At 46.9% G+C, this 18,126-nt stretch overlaps 1 protein-coding gene across 1 annotated transcript in view; it reads left to right on the top strand.

The window, feature by feature from the left end:
• The window catches only part of LOC120928842 (ecto-ADP-ribosyltransferase 5-like), a 53,286-nt gene that overhangs the window by 23,743 nt on the left and 11,417 nt on the right, over positions 1-18,126 (top strand). The window contains exons 2-3 of the mRNA XM_040339862.1: positions 7,035-7,097; positions 13,135-13,819. Of these exons, the coding sequence (XP_040195796.1) occupies positions 7,041-7,097; positions 13,135-13,819 (742 nt within the window). The 5' untranslated portion in view covers positions 7,035-7,040. The remainder of the gene's footprint in view (positions 1-7,034; positions 7,098-13,134; positions 13,820-18,126) is intronic.

The raw sequence follows: 18,126 nt of genomic DNA, 5'->3' as shown, positions 1-18,126 counted from the left end.
CTCACTTCCTGATCTTCTGTCTGTAACTCCACACAGTAATGCAAGGCTTTCTCCCTGGTGTGGAGAAAGCCTCTTGAGGGGGGGGGGGGGCGAGCAGGAGTGTCTGGACACTCTGGGCCATATTCTGAGTAAATCTCCGCCAGCTTCGCTTAGGGCACTTACACTCCGCTGTCCCAACTTACTGGAGCAGGTGTTGTATTCCCCAAACACTTGCTCCATAAGTTGGGACAGCGGAGTGTAAGTGTCCCGGCGTAGCCTGGCGGATCTCCAAGGGGGCGGCTTCTATTCAAATGAAGCGCGCCCCCGATACAAAAGAACTGGGCATGCGCCGGGCTGCAAAAAGCCCAGTGCGCATGCTCCAGTTCTCGGCGGAAAACGTCAATGACGCCGACGTGTGCGTCATTGACGTAAAGTCGTATTCAAGAACGACTTACGTAAACGACGTATCCGACGAAAAAACACGACGGGGACCCGACGCCATCCGTAACATGGCCTACGCGAGACTTGCGGAAACTTACCCCTCATATAGCAGGGGTAAGTTTCCGCTTACGCAAACGACGTTAGCGACGGTTACGCGACGCGAACTCGTTCGTGAATCGGCGTAGAAGGATCATTTGCATACGCAAATGACTCCTTCACTTAAATGCCATCTAGCGGCGGCCGGCGTCATTGCATTTAAGATCCGCCAGTGTAAGTGACTTACAGATGGCGGATCTTAAGTGTATCTATGCAAAACTGATTCTGAGAATCAGGAGCATAGATACACGGGTCAAAAAAGGGAGTTACGATGGAGTATCCTGAGTTACTCCATCGTAACTTTACTCAGAATATGGCCCTCTCTACTTTGCAGATAGAGAAATGAGCTGTGTTTGTGGGTGTCCTGACATTTAAAAGCAACATAGAAGGATGAGGTAAGTGAAGGAGGACTGCACTAAGGTAAAGGAAGCTATTTAGCGAAAAAAAAAAATTCCTTTACAACCCCTTTAACCACTTAAGACCCGGACCTTTAGGCAGCTAAAGGACCCGGGCAGTTTTTGCGATTCGGCACTGCGTCGCTTTAACTGACAATTGCGCGGTCATGCGACGTGGCTCCAAAACAAGACTGGCGTCCTTTTTTCCCCAAAATTGAACCCTACTGACTAAGACTGGGATGACAGGGTGACATTGCAGGAGTCATTTTGGGAGACAGTTGTCACCCCATAGAAGGAAGTAGCTGAACAAGGACCTTCATGACAGGATCACAAAGATTTTTTAATAAGAGATAAAGGAAAATTTATTATCATACTTACCGTAATTTTCCTTTCCTGATGGACTCCATGGCAGCCTACGTGTGGGTTAATCCCGCCTCCTCTCCAATGTGATAGGACCCCATACCCATAAAAGTTAACTCACCAATAGACTCAGTGTTCCGTAACTATCCCGACTCCATAATTTCAGGGTGGGAACTCCGTCTGCCATGGAGTCCATCAGGAAAGGAAAATTACGGTAAGTATGATAATAAATTTTCCTTTTTCCTGACTGACTCCATGGCAGCCTACGCGTGGGAAATAACTAGCCAAACACACGGGTGGGTATGCTGAACAGAAATATATTTAATTTGTCCCGTCAGCCGACAAGACTGATAAACCAAAGTTAACAGAAGACAGTGCTGCAGGTTCAACACAGTAATGGGACATAAAGGTGTTTATAGAAGACCAAGAGGCCGCTCTACAAATGACGTCTGGCGCCACATGACGGGCTGCTGCCCAGGAAGCTGCCATCCCTCTCGTGGAGTGAGCTGTTACCGCCTGCGGAGGAGCCAAGCCCTTTGCACAATAAGCCTGTTGTATCGTCTGGACGATCCAGGATGCGATTGTTCTTGAAGATGCCTTTTTCCCTTTGTTCTTGCCTGAATGCAGGATGAACAGGTGATCAGAACGTCTGAATGTAGATGTAGCTTGGAGATATTCAGTGAGTATCTTGCCCATATCCAGAGGGTGAGTCTCATCAGAATCTGGGTTTTTAAAAGTAGGGAGAACTACTTCCTGATTCTCATGGAAAACCGACGAGACCTTCGGTTTGGAGCCCAGCATAGGTATCAGAACCACTCTGTCTGGAAAAAAGGTGAGAAATGGCTCCTTGTGACCCAGAAAACCGATCTCGGACACTCTCTTGGCCGAGGTGATGGCGACCAGAAAGGCTACCTTGGCTGAAAAGCTCTTCAACGAGGACGGGGAGGGCCCCGACATACTAAGTCCATTCAAAAAGTCAAGTACTAACGGGAGATCCCATTTGGGGAATCTTGGTTTCCTCAGAGGTCTTAGTCTTGAGGCTCCACGAAAAAACTGTTTGATTAGTGGATGGGCTGCCCAAGGAATTCCAGAAAAGGCTGAAAGCGCTGAGATTTGAACTCTTAGTGAGCTTACAGACAGGGGAAGGTCTAGCCCTGATTGCAGAAAGCTTAGGATGTTTTGGATTTCTGGGTTCTTGAAAGAACTGCCTGCGGTTAAAGAAAATTCCACAAACTTAGACCATATTCTACCGTACACTTTATTTGTGCTTCCTTTCCTTGAGCTCATAAGGGTAGAGATTACCCGAGAAGCGCAGCCAAGGGATTCTAGCCTTTCCCTTTCAAGAACCAGACCGCTAGTTTCATTTGAGCCGGACAGGGATGGAGGAGTGTCCCCTGGGAGAGAAGGTCTGGTCTGCATGGTATTAGAATTGGGTCCTGAAGACTCAGCTGAACCAGAAGAGGGAACCATGGCCTGTTCGGCCAGTATGGAGCCACCATTGTGATTTCTACTTCTTCCGCTAGAAGTCTCTTCAGGAATTTCAGAATTATTGGGATCGGGGGAAAGGCGTACGCCCTCTGAAACCACCACCGATCCGTTAGGGCATCTGTCCCGATTGCCTGGCTGTAGTAACCCCTCGTGTAGAATTTCTTCAATTTGGCATTGTTCGGGGAAGCAAAGAGATCCACTTGGGGATTGACTCCCAGGGATAATATCCAACGGAAGGACTGATCGTGGAGAGACCATTCGTTGACGTCCACCTGAGTTCGTGACAGGAAATCCGCCTGGGAGTTCTGAATGCCTGGAATGAAAACAGCCGTCAGGTTGACTAGGTTCACTTGGGCCCATTTCATAATGGGCTCTACTTCCTGGAGAAGGGATGAGCTCCGAGTCCCGCCTTGTCTCTTGACATATGATACTGCTGTGGTGTTGTCCATCCTTAGAATTACTGACTTTCCCCTCAGCAGTTGTGAAAAGGACTGTAGGGCACACCAGGCCGCTCGAAGCTCTAGGGTGTTCGAGCCTGGATTGTGGAGGCGAGTGTCCCACCTGCCTTGCGCCATACTTGTGCCGCACAGGGCCCCCCAACCGGAGCCACTGGCATCTGTCGTCACTGTGACCCAAGAAACTGGAGCGATGGAGTGACAATTCAGCAGATTCTTCGGTTGAAGCCACCAGAAGAGGCTGCCCCTCATTGACGTTGAAATGTGGATCCGTTGACTCATGCTCCCTGACTTCCACTGCCTGAGAAAGCCGGATTGGAAGGGACGTAGCCTCCATAGCGCCCATTTCACCATCGGTGTTGTGGATACCATTGTCCCAATGATCTTCAAGCATTGATGAGCTCTTAGATGGCGAGTACTCAAGGCCCGGGAAATCCTCTCCTGAATTACCGGAATCTTCTCTACTGGTAGAGAGATGGTCTTCCTTACCGTGTCGAATTGGGCCCCTAGATAGGTTAGACACTGAGTTGGCTCTAAATGGCTTTTTGCCAGGTTCAGGAGCCACCCGAATTCGGACAGGGTCGAGATGACCTGATCCCTTTGTGCCAAGAGAAGGGTTTTGTCTTGGGACAGGACCAGGAGGTCGTCCAGATAATGATACAAACGGATCTTCTTCAGCCTGATAAGAGCTACCAGTGCCAAGAGAACTTTGGTGAAGACCCGTGGGGATGTCGTTAGGCCGAAGGGTAGGCACACGAACTGAAGGTGTTCCTGGTTGACATAGAATCTGAGGAATTTGTGCAGCTCTGCTGCTATTGGGACGTGGAAATAGGCATCCTTTAGGTCCACGGAAATCATCCAGTCGCCCGGCTGTATTGCTTGTTGGATGGTTGATAAAGTTTCCATTTTGAACTTTTTGTGTGTTATAAATTTGTTCAAATATGTCAAGTCTATGACTGGGCGCCAGGTGCCGTTCTTCTTCTGAACTAAGAAGAGAGGGGAGTACACCCCAAGAAACTGTTCGTCTTTTGGGACGTGTACCACCGCCCCTTGAACCTTCAGGAGGTGAATGTAGTCTAGAAGGACCTGTCTCTGCTCCAGCGACCCTGGAAGAAGGGTGGAGATGAACTTTGGACAGGGAGGACTGGAAAAGGACCATGTGTGTCCTGAGGTCACGGTCTTGATGACCCAAAAGTCCTTGATTGAGGCCGCCCAGACGTGCCGATAAAGGAGTAGACGAGCTCCAACACGATCCGCTTGGGCGGGCGTTGTCTCAAAAAGATTTCCCCTTGTCGCGTCCAGTTGACGTTTGAGTAGTTGGAGTAGGTTTGCGGTAGGAGCCTCTACCTCTACTCCAATTCCTTCTGTAGTTTCCGCCAGGTCTGTAAGCGCGAGCTTCCCTAGCGCGGTCTGGGCTGTATCGCCGAAATTGGGGTATTTTTCTTCCTGTTTGGCGCTTGTCCTGAGGAAGGAAACCAGACTTGCCACCCGTGGCTTTGGAGATGGCATCATCCAGCTTGTTGCCGAACAGGGTTGACCCTTCGAAGGGAATCTTGCACCAGTTCTGCTTCGATGATGGGTCAGCAACCCAGGGGCGTAGCCAGAGGGCCCGTTTCGCGGTCACAGAGGAAAGCATAATCCTAGCTAACAGGCGGATTAAGTCAACGGAGGCTTCACCCAGGAATGCGACCGCCAGTTTTAGCTCTGCAGTAGCTGAGTTCTTAGCTAGTTCTTCAGAGACGCCTTTGAGGAAAGAATCAACGTTTTCCGTCCAGGCTTCCATGGCCTTTGATAATGCCGCTAAGGCTAGAGCTGGTTTGCACGCCGTGCCTGCTAGGCCATAAATTCTCCTAAGGTCCTGGTCCATTCTTCTGTCCAGGCCATCCTTGAAAGAGACGGAGTCAGCAATAGGTAGCGTGACGTGTTTAGCTAGTCTCGTTACTGCCGCATCTACTAGAGGAACATTCTCCAAATGTTTGACCTCTTCCTGTTTGAAGGGATAGAGCCTTGAGGCTTTGTTAGCCATGGAAGATTTCTTGTCCACCTTGCTCCATTCCTCTTCAAAGATACCCTTTAGTTCAGTCAGGAACGGGAACGTAGGGCGTTCTTTCCCCAAGCGTTTAAAATATTTTTTCTGCTTGGCTGGAGAAGCGGGTTGTTCCTCCCATAGGAGAGCCTCTTTAATCGCTTTGACGAGTGGCGTCACCTGCGCGAAGTCAAATTCTAAGCCTTCTTCGTCACTCTCTAGGTCACCCTCAGGAAAAGCCGGAGTGGAGGCTTGAGGCTGGGAAGGACCTGGATCCTCTAGGATCTCCAAGATTGGAGAAACAGACCCGTCAGTGTTGGTCTGAATCTGCGTGTGGGGCATATTCTCTCTTAGAGTTCGTTGAACCACACGTTCCACCAGAGACTCGATACGATGACCTTCAGTCTCTTTTTCCCTAACCGCATGGGCGTAGCATCGGTCACATAATGACTTGCCCTCAGGGACACGAGTGTCACATCCCCAACAGGCTCTGCGATCAGAGCGACTATCATGGCGGTGGGAGCGGTGTCTTGAGGAGGAATGTGATCTTCTCCTCCGGTGGGAAGAAGTAGATGGAGATCTACGCTTGGACCTCGACTTTGAGGAGGAAGAAGTGCGTTGCGGTCTGGCAAGGTCTTCCGGTTCTGGATTGGAAGGGCTAAATAAAAAACATTTAGGGAGGAAACTGTCAACACACATGAAATGTGACTAGCAGCCCCAAACCCGAACCCTTTCCCGCACATACCTTGTGCGTGAGGGCTGGCCGCCTGTAGACGGTGACTGGTCCATAATTCCCGGACCTGCGTGTAAAGGATGACGCTAATTCGGAACCAGAAAGGAACCTATGGTGCCGAATAATACAGGAAATGAATGAGTATACTGCCCCTTTAAGAGTAAGAAATTTCTTAATTCATCTGTGTTTTTTTTTTTTTTTTTTTTAAATGAACAGAACCAAAATACAATCAATGCGTATAAATCAATTAAATTTAGTGTTAGAACATAATTTAAACAATAATTAGAATACAATGTAGAAGGTGCACAGCAGGAAATGGTAAAATCAATTGCCAGAAGTAAAAGGATCTCTCACTGACCTGACAGCTTTAGCAGAGTATCACAGACGGTCAATCAGCTGCTTGCCTGTAGGAAACCCAAAGTACACAGGCCAGCAGCTGATTTTAAAAGGCCCGCCGGTGACGTCACACGTCCTCCACGTACGCGCCTGCGCAGTGGACCGCGAACCCACGGCGCCTGCGCAGCTGCCGCGGGAACCGACGGACTGCGCATGCGCGACCAAGCCTCGCTCTGGGAGTAGGTACAGCGCATGCGCGGGAGCTCAGGCGATGGGGAACCAGGAAGCCACAGGTGTGCTGGAACGCAGAAGCGCTCCAGCCGCCGCAAACAAACAAATAGACAACATATATAAACAAATAGGCGACTGCCATGGAGGTAAAAGTAAAGATGGACCTTGCCAGCCGAATCCTGTCTTCAGCACACGCCACAGCACATGACCAGATATGCTGGGCAAGCTCTCCACCCGCCCATGGCTGGGATCCGAGCTGCACCGCTTTAAAGTGTGCTCTTTCATTCCTTGAAATACTTGATCCATGGAGGAGGAAAAAAAAGGAACACTGAGTCTATTGGTGAGTTAACTTTTATGGGTATGGGGTCCTATCACATTGGAGAGGAGGCGGGATTAACCCACACGTAGGCTGCCATGGAGTCAGTCAGGAAACAGATTTTAAAAGATGGAAAATTATGATGATTTGGTTTACATCTACATTATTGTCTTTACAGATAAAGATGCTGTTGGCATGGGAAAAAACGCTGTGTGTTTTGCACCTGTTCTTATCTATACAGGTAAACCTTATACCCTAAAACATTTAGTCATTTCTTATAAATGTATACAATATTACACATGGGGTCAGGTCGCAGAGATTGGAGGCCTGGTGGGCAGAGGTTGAAGGAATGTTACATAACACTGACCCACAACAGAAAAAAGAACTGCTTTTCATGATCTAACACTAGCGTGGAGAGCCCCTTCAATAATCATAAGAGAAGAGCTTGGGCATCCTCTTAGCCCATCTCTAACCAAACTCAGAACTACAAACTTGCAGTTTTTGTACACACGAGTCAGCAAGTGACCCAGTCTGCAGTTCATTGGACTACAATAAAGCAGAAGTTTGAGAGATGAGTTCAGAGGAGGCCTAAACTCCTATAAGTACCACTATACAGTAAATTAACCACTTAAGACCCGTACCAATATGAAAGTTAACCACTTCCATACCGGGCTGTTATACACACACATCCATACCAGGCCTATTCTGGCACTTCTCTCCTACATGTACAAATCATATTTTTTTTTGCTAGAAAATTACGCAGAACCCCCAAACATTATATATGTTTTTTTAGCAGACACCCTAGGGAATAAAACGACGGTCATTGAAACGTTTTATCTTGCACGGTATTTACGCAATAATTTTTCAAACGCCTTTTTTTGGGAAAAAAATTGTTTCATGAATTAAAAAAATAACAAAACAGTAAAGTTAGCCCAATTTTTTTGTAAAATATGAAAGATGATGTTACACCGAGTAAATAGATACCTAACATGTCACACTTTAAAATTGCGCACACTCATGGAATGGCGCCAAACTTCGGTACTTAAAAATCTCCATAGGCAACGCTTTGAAATTTTTTACAGGTTACCAGTTTAGATTTACAGAGGAGATCTAGTGCTAGAATTGTTGCTGGCACTCTAACGAACGCGGCGATACCTCACATATGTGGTTTAAACGGCGTTTACATATGTCGGCGGGACTTGCGTGTGCGTTCGCTTCTGCGCACGAGCTACTGGGGACAGGGGCGTTAAAAAAAAATGTTTTTATTTCTTTTTTTTTTTTTTTTACATATTAAATTTTTTACACTTTTATTTTTATTTTTTATTTTTTATTATCACTTTTATTCCTATTACAAGGAATGTAAACATCCCTTGTAATAGGAATGTGTGTGACAGGTCCTCTTTATGGAGAGATGGTCAATAAGATCATGCATCTCTCCTCCAGGCTGGAAAGCATGAAATCGGTGAAAAAAAATTCACCGATCTCATGCTTGCTGTTGCTTAGCAGCCGCAATTGCGGCTTTGTTTACTTACGGGACCCGGGCGTGACGTCATCACATTGCGCCCGGGTCCTCCGACGGTCATAGAGATGACTGGTGACCATCTGGTCACCAGTCATCTCTATGCTTCCTGCCAGCGCCGGACGATTCGTTCTCCGGGCCCCCGATGGCACGGGAGAGCCCGGAGAAGCACCGGATGGCGGCGGGTCTGTAAGAAGGTCCGTTGTGGACGTCATTTTACAATGGGCTGGTATGGAAGTGGTTAAGGACCTGGCCCCTTTTTGCGATTCGGCACTGCGTCGCTTTAACTGACAATTGCGCGGTCGTGCGACTTGGCTCCCAAACAAAATTGGTGTCCTTCTTTTCCCACTAATAGAGCTTTCTTTTGGTGGTATTTCATCACGTCTGCGGTTTTTATTTTTTGCGCTATAAACAAAAATAGAGTGACAAGATATAAAAAAACATTTTTGTTCCTCAGTTTAGGCCGATACGTATTCCTCTACATATTTTTAGTAAAAAAAAAAAGCAATAAGCATTTAACGATTGGTTTGCGCAAAATTTATAGTGTCTACAAAATAGGGGATAGTTTTATGGCATTTTTATTAATATTTTCATTTTTTTACTACTAATGGCAGCGATCTGCAAAATTTTTCCTGACTGCGACATTATGGCGGACACATCGGACAATTTTGACACATTTTTGGGACCATTGTCATTTTCACAGCAAAAAGTGCTATAAAAATGCACTGATTACTGTGAAAATTACATTTGCAGTTTAGGAGTTAACCACTAGGGGTTAAGTGTGACCTCATATGTGTTTCTAACTGTAGGGGGCGGGGCTTGACGTGTGACGTCATTGATTGTCTTTCCCTATATCAGAGAACAGACGATCAATGACATTGCCACAGTGAAGAACGGGGAAGGTGTGTTTACACTCACCTCTCCCCATTCTTCAGCTCCGGTGACCGATCGCGGGACACCGGCGGCGAACGGATCCCGCAGTCATGGAGCTTCGGACCGGGTCGCGTGCGCGCACCAGCGGCGCGAGCGACCCACGGCTGGGCTCTTAAAGGCGACGTACATGTACGTGTCTGTGCCCAGCTGTGCCATTCTGCCCACGTATATCGGCGATAGGCAGTCCTTAAGTGGTTAAAGCAGAGTTCCACCTTTTTTTGTTTAAGTCAGCAGCTACAAATACTGCAGCTGCTGACTTTTAAAATATGGACACTTACCTGTCCAGGGCACCTGCGATGTCGGCACCTGTAGCCGATCTGTCCCTCGGCTCTCGGGTGGAGGTGCTGCCATCTTCTGTAAGGGAATCAGAAAGTGAAGCCTTGCAGCTTCACAGCCTTGTTCCCTACTGCGCATGCTGGAGTTGCGCTACGCATCCTCACTGGTCCCTGCTGCCTTCTGGGACCTGTGTGTCTCCCAGAAGCCAGCAAGGGGATGGAGGAGGGGCCAGACATGGTGTAAATTAACAGAACAAAAAAGCCGCGCCACAAAAGTAAATCATTAAAGGGGTCGTTCACCCTAAAAACTACTTTTTATTATTACACTGCCCCCCCACATTACAATACGATTAAGGCTATTAATTTTTTTTTTATGCTGTACATACCTTTGTACAGCATATTCACCCGTGGCATCCGGCTTGCGAGTCCCGCGGGAGTGGGCGTTCCTAACATGTCTGTGATTGACGTTTGACCAAAAACGAGCTCCCCACGTCGTGTAAGCCGCGTCACGGTTGGCGAAAGGAGCCGAACGGCGATGCGCATGCGCAGTATAGCGCCGACTCGCCGTTCGGCTCCTTTCGCCAACCGTGACGTGGCTTACGCAACGGGGGGAGCTAGTTTTTGGTCAAACGTCAATCACAGACATGTTAGTAACGCCCACTCCCGCGGGACTCGCAACCCGGATGCCACGGGTGAATATGCTGTACAAAGGTTTGTACAGCATAAAAAAAAAATTAATAGCCTTAATCGTATTGTAATGTGGGGGGGGCAGTGTAATAAAAAAAAGTTGTTTTTAGGGTGAACCACCACTTTAAGGAGAGAAAACTCTGAGAGTATGATATATAAAGAAGTCCATATAAACTACATAAATCACTAAATATAAGTCCTTGAGGGAATGACCCTTAGATGATAAATATATATTCATGAAGGTTATTTCATTGCAAGTAAATAATGCCGCCCCACAGTGTCCATCAGTGCCGCCCCACAGTGTCCATCAGTGCCACCCCACAGTGCCCATCAGTGCCACCCCACAGTGCCCATCAGTGCCACCCCACAGTGCCCATCTGTGCCACCCATAAGTGCCACCCCACAGTGCTCATCTGTGCCGCCTATGAGTGCCCATCTGTGCCGCCCATGAGTGCCCAGTGCCGCCCATGAGTGCCCATCAGTGCCGCCCATGAGTGCCCATCAGTGCCGCTCATGAGTGCCCATCAGTGCTGCCCATCAGTGCAGCCTATGTGTGCCCATGAGTGCCGCCTATGTGTGCCCATCAGTGCCGCATACCAGCGCCGCCAATCAGTGCCACCTCATCTGTGCCCGTCAGTACTACCTTGTCGATGTCCATCAGTGCCATCTCATCTGTGCCCATCAGTGCCACCATATCAGTGCCCGTAATTGAAAGAGAAAACGTACTTATTTACAAAAAAAATACAGAAAAAAATAAAAACGTAATTTTTTTCAAAATTTTCGGTCTTTTTTTAGTTGTTGCGCAAAAAAAAAAAAAAATCGCAGAGGTGATCAAATACCACCAAAAGAAAGCTCTATTTGTGGGTAAAAAAGGACGCCAATTTTGTTTGGGTACAGTGTAGCATGACCACGCAATTGCCATTCAAAGTGCGACAGCGCTGAAAGCTGAAAATTGGCTTGGGCGGGAAGGTGTATACATACCCTGTATGGAAGTGTTTAAATTTAAAAACTATTCTAATTTGAAAACTAATCGAATCTGAACAATATTCGACTTTTTGAATTTGAAAACTAGACTAACTCGAAAAGTATTTCAAAACGATTAAAAATAAAATTTTGTCTGATTTATTTTTTTTTCCTTTTTTTTCGCATTCGTTTAAATTTGGTACTATTGTAATGCGTAAATTCGTATACATCTGAATTTCCGAAAAATGAAAATTCCTCCAAATTTCAATTTGGAACGAAACAAACTGCACATGTCTACTAGGAAGATAATCTGAGTTGTCCACTACTAGGGGTCTCTAAGTTTTGACTACCTTTTTAGGCTAAACCAGCTGAATCTTAACCACTTAAGGACCGCCTCCTGCACATTTACGTTGGCAGAATGGCACGGTTGGGCACAAGCACGTACAGGTACGTCCTCTTTAAGTGTCCAGCCGTGGGTCGCAGGCGCGCGCCCGCGACCTGGTCCGAAGCTCCGTGACCGCGGGACCCGATCGCCGCTGGAGTCCTGCGATCGGTCCCCGGAGCTGAAGAACGGGGAGAGCTGTGTGTAAACACAGCTTCCCCGTTCTTCACTGTGGCGCCGCGATCGATCGTGTGATCCCTTTCATAGGGAAACACAATCGATGATGTCAGACCTACAGCCACACCCCCCTACAGTTGTAAACACACATGAGGTCACACATAACCCCTTCAGCGCCCCCTTGTGGTTAACTCCCAAACTGCAATTGTCATTTTCACAGTAAACAATGCATTTTTAATGCATTTTTTGCTGTGAAAATGACAATGGTCCTAAAAATGTGTCAAAATTGTCCGAAGTGTCCGCCATAATGTCACAGTCACGAAAAAAATCGATGATCGCCGCCATTAGTAGTAAAAAAAATTTTTTTATAAAAATTAATTAAAACTATACCCTATTTTGTAAATGCTATAAATTTTGTGCAAACCAACCGATAATTGCTTATTGCGATTTTTTTTTACCAAAAATAGGTAGAAGAATACGCATCGGGCTAAACTGAGGAAATGTTTTTGTTTTATATATATATATATATATATATATAAATTTTTGGGGGATATTTCTTATAGCAACAAGTAAATATTGCATTTTTTTTAAATTGTCGCTCTATTTTTGTTTATAGCGCAAAAAATAAAAACCGCAGAGGTGATCAAATACCACCAAAAGAAAGCTCTATTTATGGGGAAAAAAAGGACGCCAATTTTGTTTGGGAGCCACGTCGCACAACCGCGCAATTGTCAGTTAAAACGACGCAGTGCCGAATCGCAAAAACTGGCCGGGTCCTTTAGCTGCCTAAAGGTCCGGGTCTTAAGTGGTTAAAGCGGTAGTTCCCCCTCCAAAAATGTTTTACCCTTAGTCTGATGCTCATTTTGTCTAGGGGAATCGGCTAGTTGTTTTAAAATCGACGCTGTACTTACCGTTGTAGAGAGCGATCTTCTCCGCCGCTTCCGGGTATGGGTCTTCGGGAGTGGGCGTTCCTTCTTGATTGACAGGCTTCCGACGGTCGCATCCATCGCGTCACGAGTAGCCGAAAGAAGCCGAACGTCGGCGCGGCTCTATACGGCGCCTGCGCACCGATGTTCGGCTACTTTCGGAAAATCGTGACGCGATGGATGCGACCGTCGGAAGCCTGTCGGAAGACTGTCAATCAAGAAGGAACGCCCAGTCCCGAAGACCCATACCCGGAAGCGGCGGAGAAGATCGCTCTCTACAACGGTAAGTACTGCGTCGATTTTAAAACAACTAGCCGATTCCCCTAGACAAAATGAGCATCAGACTAAGGGTAAACATTTTTTGGAGGGGGAATTACCACTTTAATAAGTGTTTTTCCAAACAATTTTTTTCACAGATGAGCGATCGAGCGGTAGTTTTGAACATGATGCCGGATACATTTGATGACCAGTACATCGGTTGCGCAGAAGAGATGGAGCATCAGATGCCGAAAATTCTTACGGAGGAACTGAAATACAACCAGTTTGCTGTAATGTGGGAAAGAGCGAGTCGGGCCTGGAATAGGAAAGGATTGCCCCTTCCAAGCAAGTTTGATGACAAGTATGGCACAGCAGTTGTATTGTACACAATGGAAACGCCATACCCTATCTACAGACAGCTGAACGGAAATGTCTCAATCATGGGAAAGTCTCGAGATCTCTACATGAAAAATTTCCATTTTAAAGCTCTTCACTTTTACCTGACCCGAGCCTTACAGGTGCTGAGAACAGGCTGTGCCAACAAGACTCGGGTCTACCGGGGGACAGATATTGGTGCTGTGGATGTAGCTAAGAAAATACGTTTTGATCGGTTTACATCTTCCTCTACCAGTATAACAATTGCTGAACGGTTTGGGAAAAAACCCTTTTTCAACATATTAACCTGCTATGGTGTGGACATAGCTGACTTATCAGATTACGAGGAACAAGAATATCTCATTCCCGTTGCAGAAACATTTAACATGGTAAGCCAGACTGAAAACACGTACGAGTTGGAAAGCACCGGAAAACTTTGCAGCTACTTCAACTGTGCTTACTTAGGAGGTGAGGACAACATTTCACTGTACGTCTGTCAGTTCATGGGCCTTCTATTCCTCTAAATGGTTCCAAATCTGTGGCTGCTGAGCGGCACAATAAAAATACAAATGGGTGTGGTGGAGTAAACTAGGACGATACATGTTTGCTTTGGAGGTGAAGCTAAAGATAAAAAAAAAAAAAATCTGGTTTTGGAAGGAGCGGGGATAGACTAGAACCACCTCCAGGTTTTATTTTCTGGGCTTGTTGGAGAAGGAGCAGAGCCAGATTATTTGTTTTGGAGTCCAAGGCCCAGATTCACGTAGGAGATACGACGGCGTATCTCCAGATACGCCGTCGTATCTCTGAGTCTGAGGCGTCGTATCTTGGCGCCTGATTCAAAGAATCAGATACGCCAAAATTTCTCTTAAGCCCCGTACACACGGTCGGACTTTTGCCCAACCAACTTCAAAATCCGTAACTTTTCGCATTTGTCCGACCGTGTGTACGTTCCATCGGACCAACTTTTTTGGCTTTCACCGGACAAAAAGTTGGGTCTGCGAACGGACCAACTTTACGTCAACAAAAGTCCGATGGTGCAAAGTCCGACCGTGTGTACAGAAAACAATCGGACTTTTTGACAAAGTAAAAATGCGCATGCTCATAAGCAAAGAGCAGCCGGAAATCCTTCTGTCTAGTAAAACTAGCTTTCGTATTTGAAAAAGCACATTCGTGACGCGGCAAGTTTCGAAATCTAGAAAAGCACTCACACGAAACGTCAACTAACTATAGAGTAGCAGAAGGAACGCAACGGGTGACGTCGGAGAATTGAACTTCCTCTTTTAAACGCTTTGTAGTACGTTGAAACGTCACTACGTTCGTGTTGGTTGCCGAAAAAGTACGAGCGTGTGTATGCTATGAGGCTTATCGCCTTGAGGCGATTTAGTTTGCATTTGTAGTGCTATACAAGTTACTCACTCACTCACTCTTTTCCCTTGAAACGCGCCAGTGACAAATCGGATTGATGTCAGAGTTGTGAGAGTTTCATCTCGAACTTAGGACCACCTAGCCACTTCTTTTCTTTGTTTTTTTACACTGCTGTTCTAGCCTAATGCCTTTGTGAGTATGCACTTGCCTGGTTGTCATTCTTTAATAAAATGTTGTTGGCAATGCAGTAGGCCTCTGCGCCCTTTTGTTTTATTTATAGAGCTTTATGTTTCTCAGGAACAATAAAGTTACCAAGGCTGGATTGCAATGTGCTGCCAGGATTTTTTTTATATTCATAAAAAATGCTTTAGCTGGTTTGTGCACCATTAGTGCGTTCTTCTCCTACATCCCCCAACCTCAACTTCAAGCATAGGCATGCACACAGGGTGTGCCAGGTGTGCCTGGGCACACCCTAATCACCCTGTGTGGTGCAGATTCTCCCTGTTTAACCCCCTGCTTAACCCCCTGATATTGCACCAGCCCCCTAGCAGTGCTTAAATTTTTTTTTTATAATAATTGTAAAAAATAAAAACTACTGGAACTGTCCACTGCTCTACTGACACCATCAATATACAGTATATACACATGCACAGATGTTTGAGCTTTGAGGTGCACAACCTAATGCAATAGGCTGTGCACACCTACAGTATGACTTCATGTTACCCTTTTGATGCCCTTTCATGTACTGTATGAGGTTTGCCAAAGAAAGATCATTGTACTCTACATCACTTTACTCCACATTGCCAAACTAAATTGTGTTTGGATCTACATTTGCCCTACTCTTTCCAAGGTTATTATTGGTGTAGCCCTACAAAGAAAAATTTAGCTTATCTGTTTTAGTGACCATTGTCACCAAGACAGAAAGTGATGGGAAATCCAACACTTTACAGTTTTCACCAGCAATGCTAGGACAAAGTTCTTTAGCACCCAACACAAAAAAGCCAAAATGCGCTCCCCCCCTAGGGTGACCACATTTCCAAACTACCATTCAGGGACACCCCTCCTTCCCAAAAATCAGCTTGTGCTGTAACGAATCACAGCACAGTGATTGGACACAAGAGGCGGGTTTATGATTTCTCCAATCACAAACAGGGGGGCGGGGATTGTGCTCCTCCAGGCATTCCCGGCCAGGACAAGTACTGTCAGTGAGTAAAGTGGTGATGTGGTGGCCTTTTTTGGGGGAATCCGATCGGCCTGGGGGGTGGCTGTGTCAGTTTCATTCCGGGACACTGTATTGTCCTGCAATAAAGGTACCCGAGACAGACCTGCAAAATGCGGGACTGTCCCGGGCAATCCGGGACATGTGGTCACCCTAGTTCCCCCGTGGACTGAGAACATCCTCAACACCATAGGTTGAAGGTCTTGCCTTTTTTGCACTCCTCTCCTGTTGCAGTGCCCAAGGCAGCCACTTTTTGTGTCATCACCTCGCTCTGGAAGGATCATAGTGGACACATATTCAAGTGGGGACACCTCTAAAATACCTGTATTTCACATAATGTTTGGGATAATTGCTGTCACTCCTGTTGTCCTGTTGTGTTTAGCTTTAAATGTATTTCCATTGGAACAGCCTTTCTCAACCTTTTTTAACAAACTCTTGAAATAAAATTTTGCTCTCATGAAACCCTTGTTAATAATCAATATAGCTCACAGTATATTAGTGTGATGGTCAGTGGGAATACAGCTTCTTACAGTTTGCAGGCATTGGAAAGAATCCCCCCTTATATATAGCTAAAGAGATAATTGGTGCCAGAAGTTGTTTCATGCTCAAGGATCCCCTAGCAACCTCTGGCAGAACCCTATGGTTGAGAAAGACTGCATTAGAATATTGAACAATTTTCAGTGGCGTGGATATGGGGGGTGCGCACCCGGTTGACACCCACCAGAGGGGTGACACCATCACGTACAGGGGCGTAGATATTTGGAGGGTCAGGAGAGTTCAAACCACTACAGAGCAACCAGGGCCGCTGATAGGGGGGGACCACCAGCCCTCCTGTAGGGGGCCCGGGCACACAGGGGGCCCGGACAGCAGGAGGATCGGTGGAGCAGAGAATGACAGCGTCTCACACCCAGCAACTCAAAGCCGGTTTCTCTCCATCTCGCTCCCGCGGCTTTCAGCTGCTAGGTGAGAGACACAGGGCTGGATTTAAGGGATGCCGGAGTGGGTTGTTATGCCCCCCCCTCGCCGCTGCTGAGCTGCTTCCTCCGCCCGCACTCACAGCTGAAACGAGAAGACGGCAGCTTGGAGCCTGGAGCGGTGAGAGAAGAAGTGCCGCGGGAGGTGTGCTGTGTTTTGTTCTCCCCTCCTGTCAGAATAGCTCTGGTCTTTACAGTACATGAGACCGGATCACTCTTACTGTAGATCGCATGGCACTGTACACACCAGGGGCAGATCCAGGGGGGTGGCAACGGAGCAATTGCAGGTTCACGTTACGAGGCATCATCTGAAGGGACTATTTTTCTGCTTCCCCCGGCTCCCAGGTGGCCTAAGATATATTCCCTGGGCTCCATCAGTTTATTTAGAGGGGCCCAGTAGTGTCACTATAGGGGTGGGGATTGCGGTGACACCAAGTACGCTGCTACACACCTGCAGAGTAGCAGCAGAACGGTGCGAGTGTTGCTTCACTTCCCTGTCAGGCGGAGTGATCTCCACCCGACAGGAGCTTCCTAGTCCCGGCTGGTCTGACGTCATGATTCAGAGGCTGGGAGCGCGGGATTGAAGAGAAGATGCTGGCAAGAGTCAGGACCTGTAGCCAGAGCTCAGTGTCTCAGTGTCTGCAAGTGAGTAATCACGTAGCTTATTTGCATAACAATGCTGTATTTAACACCTCCGTCTTAGAGGCCGGGTTCACACTTGTCCGACAAACGGTCCTACATTGGGAGCCTCATGTAGCATGACGTGTGAAAATCAATGTTTCCCTATGGGAGTCGTCTTAACTGGTCCTACACAAGTCGATCCGACTTTGAAAATGCTCCCTGTACTACTTTTGGTCCTACATTGATCCTACTTCAGCCCATTGAATATCATTGAAGTCGGACCAAAGTAGTATCCTGTTCATGAAAGTAGGATGGATGTAAGACCAATGTAGGATAAATGTAGGACCAATGTAGCAGAGCAAAGTAGGATGAAAGTAGTGTAGTAGTGTGAACCCAGCCAGATATGTGAAGTGGACTGGTTAATGCTTTGGGGGAGGGGGGGTTAAATAATTTACAATGCAAATTGTAATATAGCACATGGAGCCTGGAGGGGGTTAATGTACTCACCTAAGTATTATTGACCTGTGGCAATTAACCCCTTTGTGTGCTGCATTAATGACAGTCATTGGCACCATCAGTGTTAATTAACCCCTTTT

Source organism: Rana temporaria, chromosome 2 (genome assembly GCF_905171775.1).
Source record: "Rana temporaria chromosome 2, aRanTem1.1, whole genome shotgun sequence".
In the NCBI taxonomy this organism is placed as follows: domain Eukaryota; kingdom Metazoa; phylum Chordata; class Amphibia; order Anura; family Ranidae; genus Rana; species Rana temporaria.
This window is presented reverse-complemented; position numbering and strand designations above follow the sequence as displayed.